Genomic DNA, 18,852 nt, shown 5'->3' with positions numbered 1-18,852 from the left:
ATCTAAAGAAATGATACACCATATATTCATCTGGAGAGGGATTAGTCAGACAGGACAAGGAATAGAAGTCACAATGGCAAATGATGACAAACTTATCTATCTAGGCAGTCCCCAAGGAGAAAGATGCCCTTGTCTTACAACAGGTCTTTCTTTAATGAAGAGATGCAAATACAAGCCTACTCTAATACCATTAAACATTTAAAGGATATAATTTATTATGTGCTCACTGTGCAACTGAACTGTGACTTCCAATGTAGCTTCTTTACATGGACAATATGTATGTGCTAGATAGAGGTGAGTGAGTATACAGTGCCCTTGGCAATTACATTTCTCACTGTAAATTAATAAATCAGCTTTTGATTTCAGATGCTACTCTCATAAGCTTGATTAAAATGATTCCATTTCTCATGCTATACTAATATCACCAAGTTTCTCAGCCTTTCTTTGGGCCATGGTAAATCACTAAAGTAATGCCACCCTATAAGGCAACTTGGAATCAAGCTGATCTTCCCCAGGCAATAAAACCTTCTGTACGGCTGCTCACCACCAACAGTCACTTATCCTTTGATCTATTACGTAACAAAAATACTAATGAAAATTATTCAGGCACTTAGAACCAGATTCTATGACTATAAATTGGTGTTCCGTAATCTATAAGATAGTTCCAATATAAAATGTAAATGACAGTATAACATACTAAAACATTGTTTTTGTAAAATCTGCTATACTATGACCTTTACACTGATTTTTAAAGTTTTAAAGAAATTATACGAACTTTTAAAATATATTAATAATGACTCAGAAAAGTTAGAAATAATTCAAATATATCACAGGTCTCCCCAAAACTGACATCTATCAATTTATTATAAAGTATTAGATCATTAATTATATTTAATCCAGATAAAAAAAATAGTTCCCAATATCATTTATTTAGTTTTTTAATTTTTTTCACAGTCATTGATCTATGTAAAGTTTTTAAAGTCTATTTTCTTGTTACTGCTAAAGTAACTTTTGTTGAAAAAAGGTAATATATATATACACACAAAGTTCTTGATGAATTATAATATACCTATAAACTTACTATAAGAATGATTAGTTATTATTGTTACTCTACCTATTTAAAATTCAATAATTGCTAAGGACACTGAAATTACTTTGTATAGCCTTTTAAGATAAATTATTAAAACATTATAATCATATCAAAAGCTGAATTTGGGGGCTTTTGTTTTTTATAAAGAAAACTAAAAGGCATCTACAGAAGAGAACTTAGAATTCAATAATTTCTGAAAGATGAAAGAGCTACTTAATTTTAGTTCTTAAATTTGGTTTACTGAAATATATTAGGAATTTAATTCTAGACTATTTATGGCAACACATCTATAACAGAAATGACAAAAATATACTTCAGGAAAACTGAAGCAGATATCTAAAAATACTACATTTGGGGAGGTAAATGATTACAGAATTCATAGCAGCCCCAATTCATTATTTATAGATGATGATAAAAGATTAAATGAATTCTAACTGTAATTTGTAAAACTGTTAATTGTATTTATTTCAAAATAACTCTATTTCATCTTTTATACTGTTACAAAAACTTAAATGTAAAGAAAAGCTTTTTCAATGACACCATAAAATATGTCAACTTCAACAGTGAGACCACTACCCAAGTTCTATAGTATGACTTTTTTTTTTTTTTGAAACAGGGTCTCACTCTGTCGCTCCAGCTAGAGTGCAGTGGCTTCATCATAGCTCACTGCAACCTCAAACTCCTAGGCTCAAGTGATCCTCCTGCCTCAGCCTCCTGAGTAGCTGGAACTACAGGTGGGTGTCACTGAGCCTGGCTGATTCTTCTATTTTTTTGTAGAGATGGGGTATCAGTCTTGCTCAGCCTGGTCTCAAACTCCTGACCTCAAGCGATCTTCCCATCTAGGCCTCACAAGGTGCTAGGATTACTGGTGTGAGCCATCACATCTGGCCTAAAATATGACTTTTGTCTCTAGAACAAAAATAAGATTTAAAAAGTTTTAATTTTTAAGTATTTCAAATGAATGTCCTCAACTTACTCACAGTCTGAAATTTCAAATAAAAGCTTAGTTTCTAAATAGCAAGATTTGTCCAGACCAGAAGCAAATAAGAGTTTAAAAACAGATATTTAAAATAAACATGGGAACAGTCACTCACAGAGGAACATGAGAAGCAGCAAAGACAAGAAGAACAACACTAAAAGAAACATCCATCAAGAAAAAGACCTGGAAAAGAAACCAAAACTTAGAATTAAAGATCAAATGATGTTTGGTAGGCTGGGGAAGGGGAAGAAGGGAGGGGATGAACTGACTAGACCAAGACAAAAATACTAAGACAGCTAAGAAAATAATATTTGTATGCAAGAATTATATAAAAGATTGAAAATCGCCTGAAGATTTAAATCGATTGAAAGACCTGGAAACTGACGTAGCAAATTAAAGCTCAGCCAATGGAAAAGCACTCATCAGTGACATACCTAAACATCAAAATATAGCATGTTATTAAACAGACTAAGTGTTTTTCATATGAACAAACTGGTTCAAGTCATGTCATGAAATTAAAGGCAATATTAAAGATTAATCTTTGTTCTTCAAAATAATGAAAAGAAGTATTAAAATGGAAGCATTTGTATGTTAAAGAACAGTAGTGGTTAGTCTATAAGTACACCGAGAAGTTAGAATTTAAAAGTGATTAAATATGTTTAATATACTAATTTTGTTAAAATTGAATGGATTAAACTTGTACTGATGCAGGTAAATAGAAATTGAAATAAAAAGCTCTATTCTAATATGTCCAGAAGAGAATATTAGCCTAAAAGAAAACTAAAATCTGTTTTTTATGCAATTCTGAGAGTTATGTAGAATGACAGCATTATACACTGAACTACAATTAAGAGAACATATATAATCAAACAAATTTCACAGTATAAATTTGTATTATATTGTTAAAAAAACACCATTACATTTCCAAACTGGTTTCTATTTTCTCCTATTCTTACAATGATCAACATTAAAACACTTTGAGCAAGGCAATGTTAAACTTATTTAAAATTATTATACAATGGTTTCCAGATTACTCCTGACATATGTGCCAAAAATAACTGTGTCTATATATCTTTCAACAGTAAATCTCAGGTGTTATGTAACAGTGGCATTAACTACACGGTCACTGGCCAATTAATTTTAAAAGGTATGCTACAGATATTAACTAAAATGACTAAGATCTTTTGAGTAAAACAATAATTACCCTTTAAGGAAATGCAAAGCTAAATTTATGGAGTTTAATTGTATAGAGTTACACCAAAAGTACCATCCGGTATGCAATGGATCTTCAATAAATCTAAGATACATAAACTGAAAAACATTATAAAAATAAGATTCACTTTATATGAAGATTCCCTGATATCAATTAATATGTTCTTTTGCTATAATTCATTTTTCGTTAAGTATACTGCCTCAAAATACTGATTATGCTCACAAAATATTAAGCTTAAATCATATTCTAACACCTCTTACCACAAAAGTGTAAGTGTAATGAAATTAATACCTACTCTTCTAAATAAGTATTCATTCTAAATACTAGCCAACTAGAAAAAAAGTATTATCTACATCATTCAGTATAAAAAATTTGCAAAATATTTTATAAATTTAATATAAAGACATTTCTGCAATAACCATAATTACATGCTACAATGAAAAAGCACTAAAAAGAACAATGCTAAACAAAGTATAACTGTACACATTTAAACCTCAAAACAAATCCCTAAGGAAGCTGTACCATTTTTCAGACAAGAAAACTAAAACTGATGCTTAATTTGCCACAACAAATAAGCCAATACATCATAATAGCAAGTTCTCTCTCGTACCTCTCCTATATAAGATACAGTCCAAGTCTATTACTAGAACATTACCAAAAAAAAAAAAAAAAAAGCTGAAATAATCAAGAAGAAACTAACTATACAAGGGACATGAGGGATGTTTTAAGAGTACAGAGAAAAAATACTGCCTATTCAATTTAGTGATGGCTTCTTAGAAAAGTCTATGAAAATGCAGATCTGATAAAAAAATGAACTGTACACAAAACACTATGTTAACACTGATATATTACTTCATGTAACAAGTAGTAAGTATATAAACTTCAAAAGCTTGAGATATAATGGGTTATTATATATAATATTTTAATTTTTGTATTTTATAAGCTATTTATACATAAGAAACCAAATAATGTTGTTTTGTTTAGGGGGTACACCTTAATACTGTTCAGGCTGACTTAGGATAGAAAAACCTGTTCCCTGAAATATCAAGACAACCAACAGTTTTGAAAATTATTTCAAGTGCAATGTAATACTCTCAAGCAGAATAATATTCCAGTCTAAATGCAGAGTGCCAAAAATCACATATTATAAAAGTAATATTCCTACTTATAATTCTGTGACAATATATTAAAATTCCAAACACTTTATATACTATTTAGATCAAAGTAAATAATTTAAATCTAAATAATTTACATTTCTTTCTATATATGAGCCCTAACAGATGGAAAAGGCTAACCTAGTTATCATCCTCTTTATAAAACTTCTTTGTAGCTATTTTCTGTCAGAGGCAAAAGCTCTCTGCTATCAGATAAACATACACAGCTGTAGTAAAAAATACCCCAATTACTTGAGAGGAAAATAATTCTCTTAGTATTTAAATAAATGAGTCTTTATAACTTTGAATGAAAATTGAATCATCAAACAGGTAATCTTAAATACATCAATGAAGCTATAGCTGCCTACATTAACATATAAGTTAAAATAAGATTAATTATGGAATCATTAATTCATAATAAAAGTAGCCATCATTTGTTGAGCCTTCTTTGTGTTAAGCATTTTACACCCAGGGACTCCTTTACTCTCCAACAATGCTAAGATATAAGTTATATTATCTTTACTGTAAAATAAAAACACCACTGATAAAGGTTCAATCACCATCTTAACTTAATCAGCAGCAGGATGAGCAGCAGGGCTGGGATTCTAGCCAGGACTGACTTCAAAGCTTTACATTTGTTGTGTTTCCAACTGATTAACTTCTCTTTAATAAGCTGGCATTGCTTATCAGGAATTTCAAACTGAAAGGCCAATAGCATCTATGAAGGTAGCATAAGTAAGTGACGAGGGCCAGATAAAGGACAACACAGTAGTGAGGCCTCTGGCAATCTAGAGAAAATATCTTCCCCACAGAAGGCAGCCACTGCTTAGGTGGATGCCGCTGTGGCCATGTGAACCCAGCACCCTGTCATGCCAGACAGCTTCTTGAAAGAAGCTAGAAATCCAGACTGTTTATCTGACAAACTCTTATTTTTAAATGTTGGTGAATAAAATAAAAATTTAAATTATAATGGAACATATCTGGGGCCACATTGAGGTTGGCACAGTGAATGATTCCAGAAGTATGCTCAAAGAGACACACTGTGTTAGTGCACTGACACTTATGCCTAAGCAGGCTGCACCTAACCCCAGGCAGAAGAAACTTCCACAGCCATCCCTCCAATCTACACAGCACAGTCTTCTTGCCAGTCTTCTTACCTGCCATGCTCTTCCTTCCCATCACAGGGCTTTTACTCTTGCTTTTTGTTCACTGCTCCTAAAATGTCCTTTCCTGTCATCTTCACCAATTTAACTCCCACACAAACTTCAGATCTTACTTCAAGTCTTACCTCAATGAAGTATTCTGACTAATGCAACAAAACCCCCAGGTTTAGGCTCTTCTGGCACTGTATATACCTCTACCTACTTGGCACAGTCACAATGTTGCATTTGAGGGACTGACTAATGTGTCTCTCCCCAACCAGACCATCAGTCAAGTCCACAAGAACACATCTGGTTTTGTTCATCTCTGATGTTCCAGCACCCAGCATAGGGCAATGGCACATAGCATACACTCAACAAGTATCTGCTTAAGGAAGAGAGGAAGGAAACAAAGGAAAGAGAGCCCTAAGGAAGAAAGCCTTAAACAACTATCTCCATCTTCTGCAGGCCTGGGCTTAGACACAGCTCCAGAACGTTACTGCTACCGCAGCTCTCCCTCAACACTTCAATCTAAGTTGACCAACAAATTAATCAACAACCAAAGAGAATGAAGGAAGCTTTACAACAAGGATGTATAAAAGCTTTATAAAAAGGTAGGGTGGGGAAGATACTAATGCATGCGTTCCTACTTTTAAGAATATAACCTAGCTGAGGCCAGGCGCAGTGGCTCATGCCTGTAATCCTAGCACTCTGGAGGCCAAGGCGGGAGGATCGCTCGAGGTCAGGAGTTCGACACCAGCCTGAGCAAGAGCGAGACTCCGTCCCTGCTAAAAATAGAAACAAATGATCTGGACAGCTAAAAATATATAGGAAAAAAAATTAGCTGGGCAGGATGGTGCATGCCTGTAGTCCCAGCTACTCAGGCGGCTGAGGCAGAAGGATCACTTAAGCCCAGGAGTTTGAGGTTGCTGGGAGCTAGGCTGATGCCACAGCACTCTAGCCTGGGCAACAGAATGAGACTGTGTCTCAAAAAAAAAAAAAAAAGAATATAACCTAGCTGAGAGACTGAGATCCTCCTGAAAGTGAGAGTTGATGGTGATATTACACCTCTTAACATACATATTGGAAATCTACCTAAATTTGTCACCCAGGCTGGAGTGTAGGGGCACTATCATAGCTCACTGCAGCCTCAAACTCCTGGGCTCAAATAATTCTTCCACCTCAGCCTCCCAAGTGTCTGGGACTACAGGCGTGAGCCACCATGACCAGCCAAATTTTTTAAAAAAAATTTTGTAGAGATGGGGGTTCTCAACATACTGCCCAGGCTAGTCTCGAACTCTTGGCCTCAAGTGATACTCCCGCCTCAGCCTCCCAAAATGCTACCGCACCCAGCTTCATACAATTTTAATAATACAAAGACAAATCTGATGATATTTTAAGACAAGTACATTGACAAAATAACTGAAACTCAATTTAAAGTCCAAAAAAATTTTTACAAATTCTAACTTTTAAAATCAGATACCATACTCTTATTTGCTATCTGCTTCTGGAAATGAGTAAATAAAGCATGGTAAATTCCCAGTAGGTATTAAAGATATATCTTTTTTTTTTTTTTTTCTTTTAGACAGAGTCTCGCTCTGTTGCCCGTGCTAGAGTGCTGTGGCATCAACTTAGCTCACAGCAACCTCAAACTCCTGGGCTTAAGCAATCCTCCTGCCTCAGCCTCCCGAGTAGCTGGGACTACAGGCATGTGCCACCATGCCTGGCTAATTTTTTTCTATATATATTATTAGCTGTCCAGATCATTTCTTTCTATCTTTAGTAGAGACGGGGTCTCACTCTTGCTCAGGCTGGTCTCAAACTCCTGAGCTCAAACGATCCACCCACTTCGGCCTCCCAGAGTGCTTGGAAAAGATATACCTTAATTCTGAAAAATCACATCAACTATATAATGATTCCATGTCATAGAGTCCACAAAGATCTGATAATTCACAAGCAAAGACAAAAGTAAGTTTAATGTTAGTGCTTTAAGTATATAGACAGTCTAATTAATACACATACATAGTATTTTATTTAAGGTACAAAAGGTATAATACTCTAGAATATAAACATGCAAATAGAGGTCAACAGAATTCCTACTCTACATCACCAAGTCCTAGGATTCACTAAATAAAAATTAAAACTGTTAAATGTGGCTTGGGCAGAATATCTAGAAATAAACAACTTTAGGGGTTAAAAAGATAAAAAAGAAAAGTTTGCTAAAAATGAACCGAAGGCTTATATTTATGGACATCCAAGTATTTGATTCTGTCAAGTATGTACTTTGTAAGCATTACATCAACCACTGCAATCTGCCTTTTTAAAGAACATAAGGTATTACATTTTAAAGAACGTAAGATATTACAGCAAAGAACTCTCCCAAACTGACCCTGTAATTCAAAGGCTTTAAATAATCTAAGCAGGTAGCATCATCCTATTTGTGAGTTCATCGAAACAGCTTTTATTTACACATACTCAACTCAGTTTGAAAAAAAACAAAAAAACAAAAAACAAGACAGGATACCGGTGAATTGAACAATACACCACACAGATCAATCAGCACAACTGGTCATTAAAGACAATGTTCAAAATAGGAAATACTAGAGAACAAAGATTTTCTTCAACATCTGCTACTCACACACAATACCTGGAATAAAAGACCATCTGCAGTCAAAACAACTTACCGTTACAGATTTCAGTGTCATACCATGGTAGGTGCCCATAGTGTCAATTTTGAAGCCTTCCGTTTCTATAAAGAAAAGGGGTTTACTGTTAGATTTTATAAATCATGCATTTTATGATCTATAACAAATATAATAATCTGTATGATATCTGACAGTTCAACAGTATACAAAGCCCATATATAAAGTTGAATTACGTACTTGTGAAGATACTAACTTTAAAAAGGACACCAACCTCCAAATATATTTCCTATACACCAATAAGCCTATTGTATACAAGCTGGTTAAGACTATCTCTGCAATTATGTTCAAAAATCACATTGAATAAAATACTTTATAACCTTCAAATTACTCACTACTAATTCTCAATGATAGTACCACTAAAAGTACCTAAGATAATAAGAAGTCCCTACATTATAAAAAGTTGTGTTCCAAAGTTATAATGAGGCATATGTTATACCTTTTGTAGGAAGCCATGTTGTAAATAATAATGAGAAAGTTCCAGAGCAGAGTCCCAGTATGCCCTTCTGTAAAGGGTTATATGGAAAATATTTCACACGTTGTGGGCCATAACGTGTCTGTCAGAACCACTGAATTCTGTAGTTGCAGTGCAAAAGCAGGATGAACAATATGTGCATTCAGTTGGGGGCAGCCCAATTTGGCCCACAGAAGGTCAGATTTGGTCTTTGGGCTGTAAGTTGCCAATCTCTGCTTTTTATAAATTCATCCCTAAAGAAAAACACTGCAGTGAACAGTGCACTGCTTTTCTACGACACATATTCAGCATGTGTCCTTATCTAGGAAATGAAGTCAGCCCACAAAATTCACTGCATCAAGGCAATATACAGCCTTTAAAGAAACTTAAATGGAGATTTCAGGTTATGTGGTAAAACATTATAAATTTTAAACTTCCACTTGCTTCTATCTCACATTTTCATGAATCAAATCAACATGAATGAAGATCCCAAGAAGTTATACTCCTGTTGGCCCCACCTCGGTAATCACCTATCACAGAAATGGTTCATTATTGCCACAATACCATGTAGGCTATCAAAAATAAGTCCTTACATCATTGCTCCAAGTCTATGTTTCCTAAGTTCTCAATATATGCATTTATAATTTGGGAAACATGATTTGATATATAGAATCATCACTCTAAAATAAATTCTTTAGAAACAGAACTAATATTAATAACAGCAAACATTTGCAGATAGCTTATTACATAACAGATACTATTCTGGAGACTTAATACTTATTAATTAGTTCAATCTCCACAATAACCCTAAGAGACAGGTACTAATACTATTAGTATTATAATTATACACAGGAGAAAATGAGATGGATGCAATTAAAGTAACATTAAAATTCACACAAAAAACTTAACTGTGACATAAGCTACCTGGATCTAGAATCCATCTATTAACCAAGAGTTAGCAATTTTTTTTCTGTAAAGGGCCAGACAGCATTTTTAAACTTTGCAAGCTATATAGACTGCTGAAACAACTCAATACTGTTGTCACAGAGCTAAAGTAGCCATAGAGAATACATAGATGAATGAGTATTGCCGTGTTCCAAAAAAACTTTATTTACAAAAATATGCAGTGGGCCAGATTTGGCCTGCAGACATTATTTTGTCAACCCTTGCTCTTAAACATCAGGCCGTACTGCCTCTTAAGTTCAGCACAACCACAGTTAAGGGGAAGAATAAGCAACTTGCCTTCTTTTCCTTTGAATCTTTCCTGGTCATATCTGTTATAGGCAGCTGGGATGGGCTGTTTAGTACGCAATGTGGGATCCTGCAGAAAAATAAAAGTTACATGTTAATATTTTTAAATGATACTTATTTAATACTCATAATTAAAACCATAATAGGGATATTTATTTTCCTTTTCTTTCTTTTTTTTTGAGACAGAGTCTCACTCTGTTGTCTGGGCTAGAGTGCCATGGCGTCTGCCTAGCTCACAGCAACCTCAAACTCTGGGACTCAAGTGATCCTCCTGCCTCAGCCTCCCGAGTAGCTGGGACTACAGGCATGCACCACCATGCCCGGCTAATTTTTTCTATATATTTTTTCTATATATTTTTTAGCTGTCCAAATCATTTCTTTCTATTTTTAGTAGAGATAGGGTCTCGCTCTTGCTCTGGCTGGTCTCGAACTCCTGACCCTGAGCGATCCTCCCACCTCGGCCTCCGAGAGTGCTAGGATTACAGGCGTGAGCCACAGCGCCCAGCCTGGGGTATTTATTTTCTAAGCTTTTTTTTTTTTTCACTAGAGCCAATAAGACAAAAAGCTGGAAGTAGACCACTAGTCATTTGATGCTTATTTTCATGATACTCTTTACTGCTAGAAAACTACCATTCCTATCAGGAACAAGGGCAAAGGATCCTAAGTATACTTACACCAAGGCAAAAGGCAAAATTCTCAGCAGAAATAAAATGGGTGTGTCTAATAATTTCCTTCTGGTTACTTAAGTATCTTTGTGAAATAATATTCTCCAAATTATGATTTTTTAACCAAAAGAGAAAAAAAACCCTTTAATTCAGAGTTTATTGAGCTAAATTTTAGGGCCTTTTAACTGAATTACATACCAAATTGTTAACCCTCAAATTAAACAAACATGAAAGCTATGACATTAAACCCATTATAAATGTATAGGGTATGACTGAAGTAACAGGGGTTATTTTTTAAATACTTAGAAAGCATTGGCAATCTAATGATGCATTATTTAATTTATGAATACCTTATCCAAAACTTATAGTCTGTAAGAAACTAAAAGTGCATATTTAAAGAATAATCCCAAAGCTGCTTGGGAAATTCATGAAGAATGAAATACTCTTCATTTTGTTACAGTGGGATTCCACCTCAAGTATTATTCCAAATAAAAGATACTTATCAAGACAGTAACTAGGTATACACTTCTGTAATCAAGTACCAAACATTACAATTTTCAATCATCAATTCTAATGATTATGTAAATACACACAAAGAATATTTACAGTCACAAAGATGATGCTTAAAGTGTTTTAAGGTTTGACATTATTTCCCATCAACTGCTATTCAAAATGTCAACCAATTCATAATTATAAATACCCTGCATTTTACCATCATAGCACTTACCCCGCTTTTTTTTTTAAATCTAGTAAGTCTACGTTACTAGACTATAAGCTCAAGGAGGGCAGAGACTGTGAATCTTGCTCACTGCGTCTCCAGATCCCCAGCATACCGTCTGACAAACAGTACACTGAAATAGTTACTGCAGAGTCAACTAAAAGTATCTGTCTAATTATCAGCAAAAATCTACTAACTCTAAAAGTTAAATACCAATGATTTCATGAACAAATAATACAACCCCATCAATAAATGGGCAAAGGACATGAACAGAAACTTTTCAAAAGACAGAATAATGGCCAGCAAACATATAAAAAAATGCTCAACATGTCTAATCATTAGAGAAATGCAAATCAAAACCACAATGAGATATCATCTAACCCCAGTGAGACTGGCCTTTATCAAAAAATCCCAAAACAATAAATGCTGACAAGGATGTGGAGAGACAGGAACACTCTAACACTGCTGGTGGGACTGCAAATTAGTGCAACCTCCGTGGAAAAGAATTTGGAGATACCTCAAAGAGCTAAAAATAGAAATACCATTTGATCTAGCAATAGCACTACTGGGCACCTACCCAAAAGAGCAAAATGCATTCTATAATAAAGACATCTGCCCCCGAATGTTTACAGCAGCACAATTCACTGTTGCAAGGATGTGGAAACAACCCAAGTGCCCCTCAATTCATGAGTGGATTAACAAAATTTGGTTTATGTATACAATGCAATAGTACTCAATTGTAAGAAACGACAGTGACCTAGCACTTCTTATATTTTCCTAGATAGAACTTGAGCCCATTCTCCGAAGTGAGGTATCACAGGAATGGAAGAATAGGCACCACATGTACTCACCATCAAATTGGCACTAACCAATCAACACTATGGTGCTCACACGGTAGTAATATTCTTCAGGGATTTGGGGGGTTGGGCAGGGTAAACTCACAACTAATAGACGCGGTGAGCATTGTAGGGGGAAAGGCACGCCTCAAATCGTGGTTTGGGTGTGGCAAAGTCATAACATGTAACCAAAATGTTTGTACCCCCATAATATCCTGAAATAAATAAATAAAATAAAATAAAATAATACTGCCTCTTACAAAGATGTATTAGTACTCTACCACATTTCAATATGCTTTTTAAAACTCTATATAAAATAGAAATGTGAACTTTTTTTTCCTTTGTTGACTCATGAAAGTGTAACAGCTCCAAGGATATAACAAAATTGGAGCGTATGTTTGAGTTTAAATATAGGCTATTACGTAACACATAAAATTTACTTTGGGTGGGTCTTATGTGGCATCTCAAAGAGGAAGGCAGTCGATCTTCAGAGCAGTTGAAACTGAGGCACACTGAAAGGGCCACATGGGTAGGGGTCAGGAGAAATACATTCACCAAGATGTCACAGAGAGCAATCATATCAAAGAGAGCCCCAAACTGGAAGGTAATACGGATCTGTATTTTTTAACAATGATTAGTTATGTTCCCAGCCAATAATGAGTAGGCCATCTACAGTTTGGTATGACTCCAGTTAAGAATTACTGCAGAAGTAAGTAACTTTTAATTCTGGGAATGGCTTTCCCATCTTTCAGTGGCATTGAAGCAGCAAAAGACTTAGAACCTACTGATTTTAAAACATTAAGATATCTTCAAAATTACAACACTGAAATACACATGGCACTTTCATTAAAATTATCATAAAGCAATAAAACATCCTTACCACAGGTGCTGCATTTGGGGCCGGTCGCTGTTCAGGTGCACGTCCTTCTTCTCTGGCTTTTACAGATTGAAGAATTGCAAAGATATTCTTGGAGAAATTCTAAAATATAAATTATTTTAATTAAGTCCACTTGAATATACAAAGATAGTAAATTTACTTAATAAACAATTTAGAACTAAGTTTTCTTCCTATTAGTTCTTCCTAGTGTATCATAATGATGTATCATCATTCTACACATAAGTAAAAACCAACTACTTACTAAGAAATTGACCCAGGAACTGTTATAAACCCAGTACTATTCATTTTATTATTTGTTTTACCTAAACTGCATAATTGGCTACACATGTATTCATATTCTGTATCTATTCAAATATATAACTAGGAGACAAAATATTTAAATAAAAATGTAACAGACTTATCAAAAGAAGCTTCCTAATTCATAAAGAAATAAACTACTATATCCTTCTCTGTATAATAAACTCCAGTGCTAATTTTAGATTGCTACAGATTACATGAGATGTTGAAAATTTTGGGATACTGTTAAAAGTCAGTATGATCCTGTGGAAGTAATTCTTCTGGCTGCCAGCTGCCTCAGAACCCATAGGGGCAGGCAGCTGGAGGTTGAGGGGGTGGCCCTGGAGTAGGGGCTGTGGCAGTACACGGGGACCTAGCTGTGGTGCCTACAGCGCTAATGAAGATGGGGTCTCACTGTGTTGCCCAGGCTGGTCTTGAACTCCTGGCCTCAAGTGATCCTCCTACCTTGGCCTCCCAAAGTGCTGGTATTTTGGGCGTAAGCCACCATGCCTGGCCACAGAAGAGTTGTTTTTAAATAAGATAATGCAACTACTAAAGTTCCTAAGGAAGTAAAGCAGAATTTCCTAAGAACATAATGGATGGATAGGAAAAAGCCTATGGTGGCTGTGAAGGCCCTGATGCCATGTACGTCAAATTGATATCTCCTGATGGTCATGAATTTACTGTTATAAGAGAAATGCACTAACATCAGCAACAATAAAAGCCATGTTGAGTAGCTCAGGTCAGTTTGCTGAGAACAAAACCAATGAAGTCAATTTTAGAGAGAGTCCTTCAAATGTGCTATCAAAAGTATGCACACCACATAATGAGTGCGATGTGCACTGCCTGGGGGGTGGACACGTTTGAAGCTGACTCGGGGGTTGGGGGCAAGGGCAATATACATAAGCTAAACTTTTGTACCCTCACAATATGCTGAAATAATAATAATAATTAAAAAGTATGCATGTATTTTACCTACAGGGTTAGCTATACTAACAGCTCCACTGAGATTCCTGAATTCACAATTGCACTGGAACTGATAATGGCTGCAAACTTCCTAAATTGTTCAATAAAATAAATTATAATAAAAGAAAAAAGTCAGTGTGTACTTTTTAAGGATTTCCAAGTTGGAAGATATAGGTGCTCTTCAACTTACAATGCGGTTGCATTCCAACTGTAAGTCAAAAGTATCACAAAGTCAAAAATCCATTTAATACCCTGATAAACCCACTGCAAAGTTGAGGAATTTCAAGTCAAACCATCATAAGTCCAGATATTTCTCAACTAACAATGGGTTTACTTCCTGACAAACACGCTGTAAAGTGAAAATAGCATAAGCTGAACCATCATAAGTCCATCTACATTTACAAATAAACTTCAAACAAAATTTTATATAAACAATCTCAGCAACATTCAACACAGGTAACTAATCTGACTATCCTTTCCTTCATGAAATATTCTTCCTTGGGCTATCATTTGAACATCCCCTCCAAAACTTCAATTGCCATTGTTAACAGCAATAAAAGGTGATCAGAGCCCTCATGAATAGATTAATGCCATTATTTGCAGGACTGGGTTCCCGACAAAAGAAAAACTTTGGCCCCATTTCTCTCTCTTGTCCCACATGCTTGTTTCTGCCTTCTGCCATGGGATGACCATCCAATGCTGGCACCCTATTCCTGAACTGCGAGATAAATTTCTTTTCTTTATAAATTACCCAGTCTGTAGCATCCAGCAGCAAAAAATGGACTAAGACACACAGCTCTTTCTTGGTTTTTCCCCCTAATGTCTAACAGTGTCTTTGGGGCTCTTCGCATTCTGCCTATCAATCACCTATCATTTTAAGGAATATGCATTAAGAATATATTACAAGCCAAACATCTTACTTGGCACTTGGATACAGTGATGATCAAAAAAGACATAGTCTCTACCCTCATGAAACTCAAATATAACATTATTTCTCTTATCTAGACAAGCATTGTATGTTCTCGGTTTGGACCATTCTTTCCACCTTAATACTTCACCTACCTTACTTTTTATTCGCATATTCATTTTTAAAATTCTTTTAATTTCAGTATATTACACGGTTACAAATGTTTAGGGTTACATATATTGCCTTTGCCCCACCCGAATCAGACCTTCAAGTGTGTCCATCCCCAGACTGTGCACTGTACCCATTAGGTGTGTATATACCCATCCCCTCGTCCCCGCTCCCATCTACCAGACACTTGATGAATGTTATTACTGTATGTACACTTAAGTGTTGATCAGTTAATACCAATTTGATGGTGCGTACATGTGGTGCTTGTTTTTCCATTCTTGTGATACCTTCACATAGTAGAATAGGCTCCAGTCCTACCCAGGATAATACAAGAGGTGCTAGATCACAATTGTTTTTTGTGACTGAGTAGAACTCCACGGTATACATGTACCACATTTTATTAATCCACTCCTGTATTGATGGGCACTTGGGTTGTTTCCACATCTTTGCAATTGTGAATTGTGCTGCTATAAACATTCTAGTGCAGATGTCTTTTTAATAGAATATCTTTTGCTCTTTTGGGTAGATGCCCAGTAATGGGATTGCTGGATCAAATGGTAGTTTTACTTGTAGTTCTTTGAGGTATCTCCATATTACTTTACACAGAGGTTGTACCAGTTTGCAGTCCCACCAGCAGTGTATGAGTGTTCCCATCTCTCCGCATTCTCACCAACATTTATTATTTTCAGGCTTTTTGATAAAGGCCATTCTCACTGGAGATAAGTACTATCTCATTGTGGTTTTGATTTGCATTTCCCGGATGATTACAGATGTTGAGCATTTTTTCATGTTTCTTGGCCATTCATCTGTCTTCTTTTGAAAAGTTTCTGTTCGTGTCCTTTGCCCACTGTTGGATAGGGTTAATTTTTTTCTTGCTGATTTTCCTGAGTTCTTTATAGATGCTAGTTATCAGCCGTTTATCGGATATGTGACATGCGAATATTTTCTCCCATTCTGTAGGTTGTCTGTTTGTTCTTGTGATAGTTTCCTTGGCTGTGCAAAAGCTTTTTAATTTGATCAGGTCCCATTTTTTTATTTTTGTTGTTGCTCTGACTGCCTTTGGGGTCTTTTCCATAAATTCTTTGCCTAGGTCGATGTCTATAGAGTTTTTCTAACATTTTCTTCTAGAATTCTTACATGTATCATTCTCTTCCTTTACTCTCAATTAAGCTAACTGCCCTTGCTGGATGTCCACCCTATAATGCATGTCATAATTATGGTTTAATTTCTGTCTTCTGCTAAGGAATATGACCTTTGTGAGAGCTAGGACCAATGCATCACCAGTTAGTGCCTAACACTTCCCTGGTTGGTAGATATTAAATAAATATTATGCAAATAAAAATGTATACACAGTAAGAGGGCAGCTTGAAACAACGATTACCATGGTACCATAGTACTAACCAGTTCCTGTAATTCTTTAGAGCAGCAAATACAGGTCTCTTAGAAATTACTGAGGACCCCAAAGAACTCTGGTTTGTGTAAGTTACAATATTTATTGCATTAAAGATTAAAACTGAAAAATGTCTTAAACTCCTTTAAAAATAAGATTCCATGTAAATATAGTATATCTTATGAAAAATTTTCCAAAATGCACAAAAAGTAGTGACAAGAAAGACTGGCACTGTTTTAAATTTTTGCAAAGTTCCTTAATGCCTGACTTAATAGAAAACAGCTGTATTCTCATATCTGCTTCCACATTCCACATTCGTTGTGCTATCTTGTTTCGTCAAAGAGTATGAAGAAAATCTATACATACACAGTTGAAAAAGGGAGGAATACTGTAATACTTTTTCAGATAATTGTGGATAGTCTTCTTTGCTGTCATACCAAAACACAATAAGTGGCAGTTTCTTAAAGGTTAATGCAATGTGGAAACCACATCCATACACTTTCTCTATTGTTACTTTAAAATCCCTTAGTCTTTCTTGCACTTTAAATGGACTTTCTGGTCATGCATGATTTTATAACAGCATTCACGGTCATCTAAATATCACCAAGTTATGCATACTTTCCAAATATTAACATGGTGAATTATACAATGTCAACAAATTACACTTGTTAATATCATCATTTATAGAAAACTCATCAGAAGAGTCTGTAAGAATCAGAAAGCTGTTACAGTCACAGTAGCATAAAGAAACTTCCCAAACTTCTAATTTCCTCATGGAAGCTCACACTTCTTACCACCAGCAAAAAATACCATCAGTTGCTTACCTTGAAGGAACAGATTTACTTCTTTCATTTTCAAAAAAAAGTTTGCCAACCACTCAAATCTGAGTAACATAGTTATTCAAATAAAAAATGGTTTTCCGTTAAAAAAACGGTGATTAAGCTCACATTCAAACAGTGGCACAAGTGCTATTCATGGAGATAACCGTTGCATTTTGGTCCGCAGAAGCGCTTTATACATTCCAATTTCATCATACAAAAAAATTAAAAAGCCATATTGAAGGGTCAAGATTTAACAAAGTTAATAAATTTTAAAACTTCATAAAGGACATTATTAGCAAGTGAAGAATACAGTGCCTTCCAGTAAGGCTCAGTGACACTGCCTTGACTCAGGTCACGGTGCCGGCGGTTTCACCAACCCTTGCTTTTGCACATCACTGCAGAGGTCAACGCAGTGAAAAAGACAAATAAAATCTTAGTCTTACTATAAAAGTAGTTGAAAATACGTGAAAAGCAAATCTCACCATTTAAAAAATATTAATAAAGTAGTAAGAAACACACTCTATAAACGTCAATCAGAATGTTATTATCAGCTATTGTATGGTAGAATTACAGGTGATTATTATCTTCCTTTTACTGACACCTTTTTATCAAATTTTCAGCAATGAACATATACTAACTTATACTTTAAAAGTGTGTTTTCTTTGGTTTGTTTGTTTGTTTTTGAGAAAGGGTCTGTCGCCCTAGGCTGGACTGTGGTGGTGAGATCATAGCTCACAGCAGCCTGGAACTCCCGGACTCTGGCAATCCTCCCGACCCAGCCTCCCAAACAGCTAGGACTACAGGGACATGCCAGCACACCCAGATAATTTTTTTTTTTTTTGGTAGAGACAGAGTATCACTATGTTGCCAAGGCTGACCTTGAACTCCTGGCTTCAAGTGATCCTCCCACCCAGGTCTCTCAAAGTGCTGGGATCACAGGCATGAGCCATGACCCCCATCCTAAAAGTATGTTTTTTTAAAGTCATTATAAAATCTGATTGTTTTATTTGGGGTGCTTGCACTAATAATGTAACTGCATAAAGGAATATATTTACATTTCTTATAGACTCTTGAAACTATCTTTTGTTCCTCAAACTCAAAAAATAAGAAGGCCATAATAACTGGTAATAATAAAGATCTGACTAAAAACTATAGGGCTGTAAGTACCTAAGAGTATTTCTAGAGTTTAGTGGATAAAAACAGTACACAGACTATCAGTCAAAAT

The 18,852-nt window shown here is 35.3% G+C and overlaps 1 protein-coding gene and 1 pseudogene across 1 annotated transcript in view; one reads left to right on the top strand and one right to left on the bottom strand.

Annotated features, from left to right (window-relative positions):
* Positions 1-18,852, bottom strand: part of CDC73 (cell division cycle 73) — a 127,578-nt gene that overhangs the window by 85,751 nt on the left and 22,975 nt on the right. The window contains exons 8-10 of the mRNA XM_045536353.1: positions 13,082-13,180; positions 9,974-10,052; positions 8,260-8,324 (exon numbers count right to left, since the gene is read on the bottom strand). Coding sequence (XP_045392309.1) covers positions 8,260-8,324; positions 9,974-10,052; positions 13,082-13,180 — 243 coding nt within the window. The remainder of the gene's footprint in view (positions 1-8,259; positions 8,325-9,973; positions 10,053-13,081; positions 13,181-18,852) is intronic.
* On the top strand, positions 13,971-14,453 carry LOC123627098 (annotated as a pseudogene).

The sequence above is a fragment of the Lemur catta genome, chromosome 23 (assembly GCF_020740605.2).
Source record: "Lemur catta isolate mLemCat1 chromosome 23, mLemCat1.pri, whole genome shotgun sequence".
Classification (NCBI taxonomy): domain Eukaryota; kingdom Metazoa; phylum Chordata; class Mammalia; order Primates; family Lemuridae; genus Lemur; species Lemur catta.
Note: the sequence above shows the minus strand (reverse complement) of the source record. Positions and strands in the feature narration are given on the sequence as shown.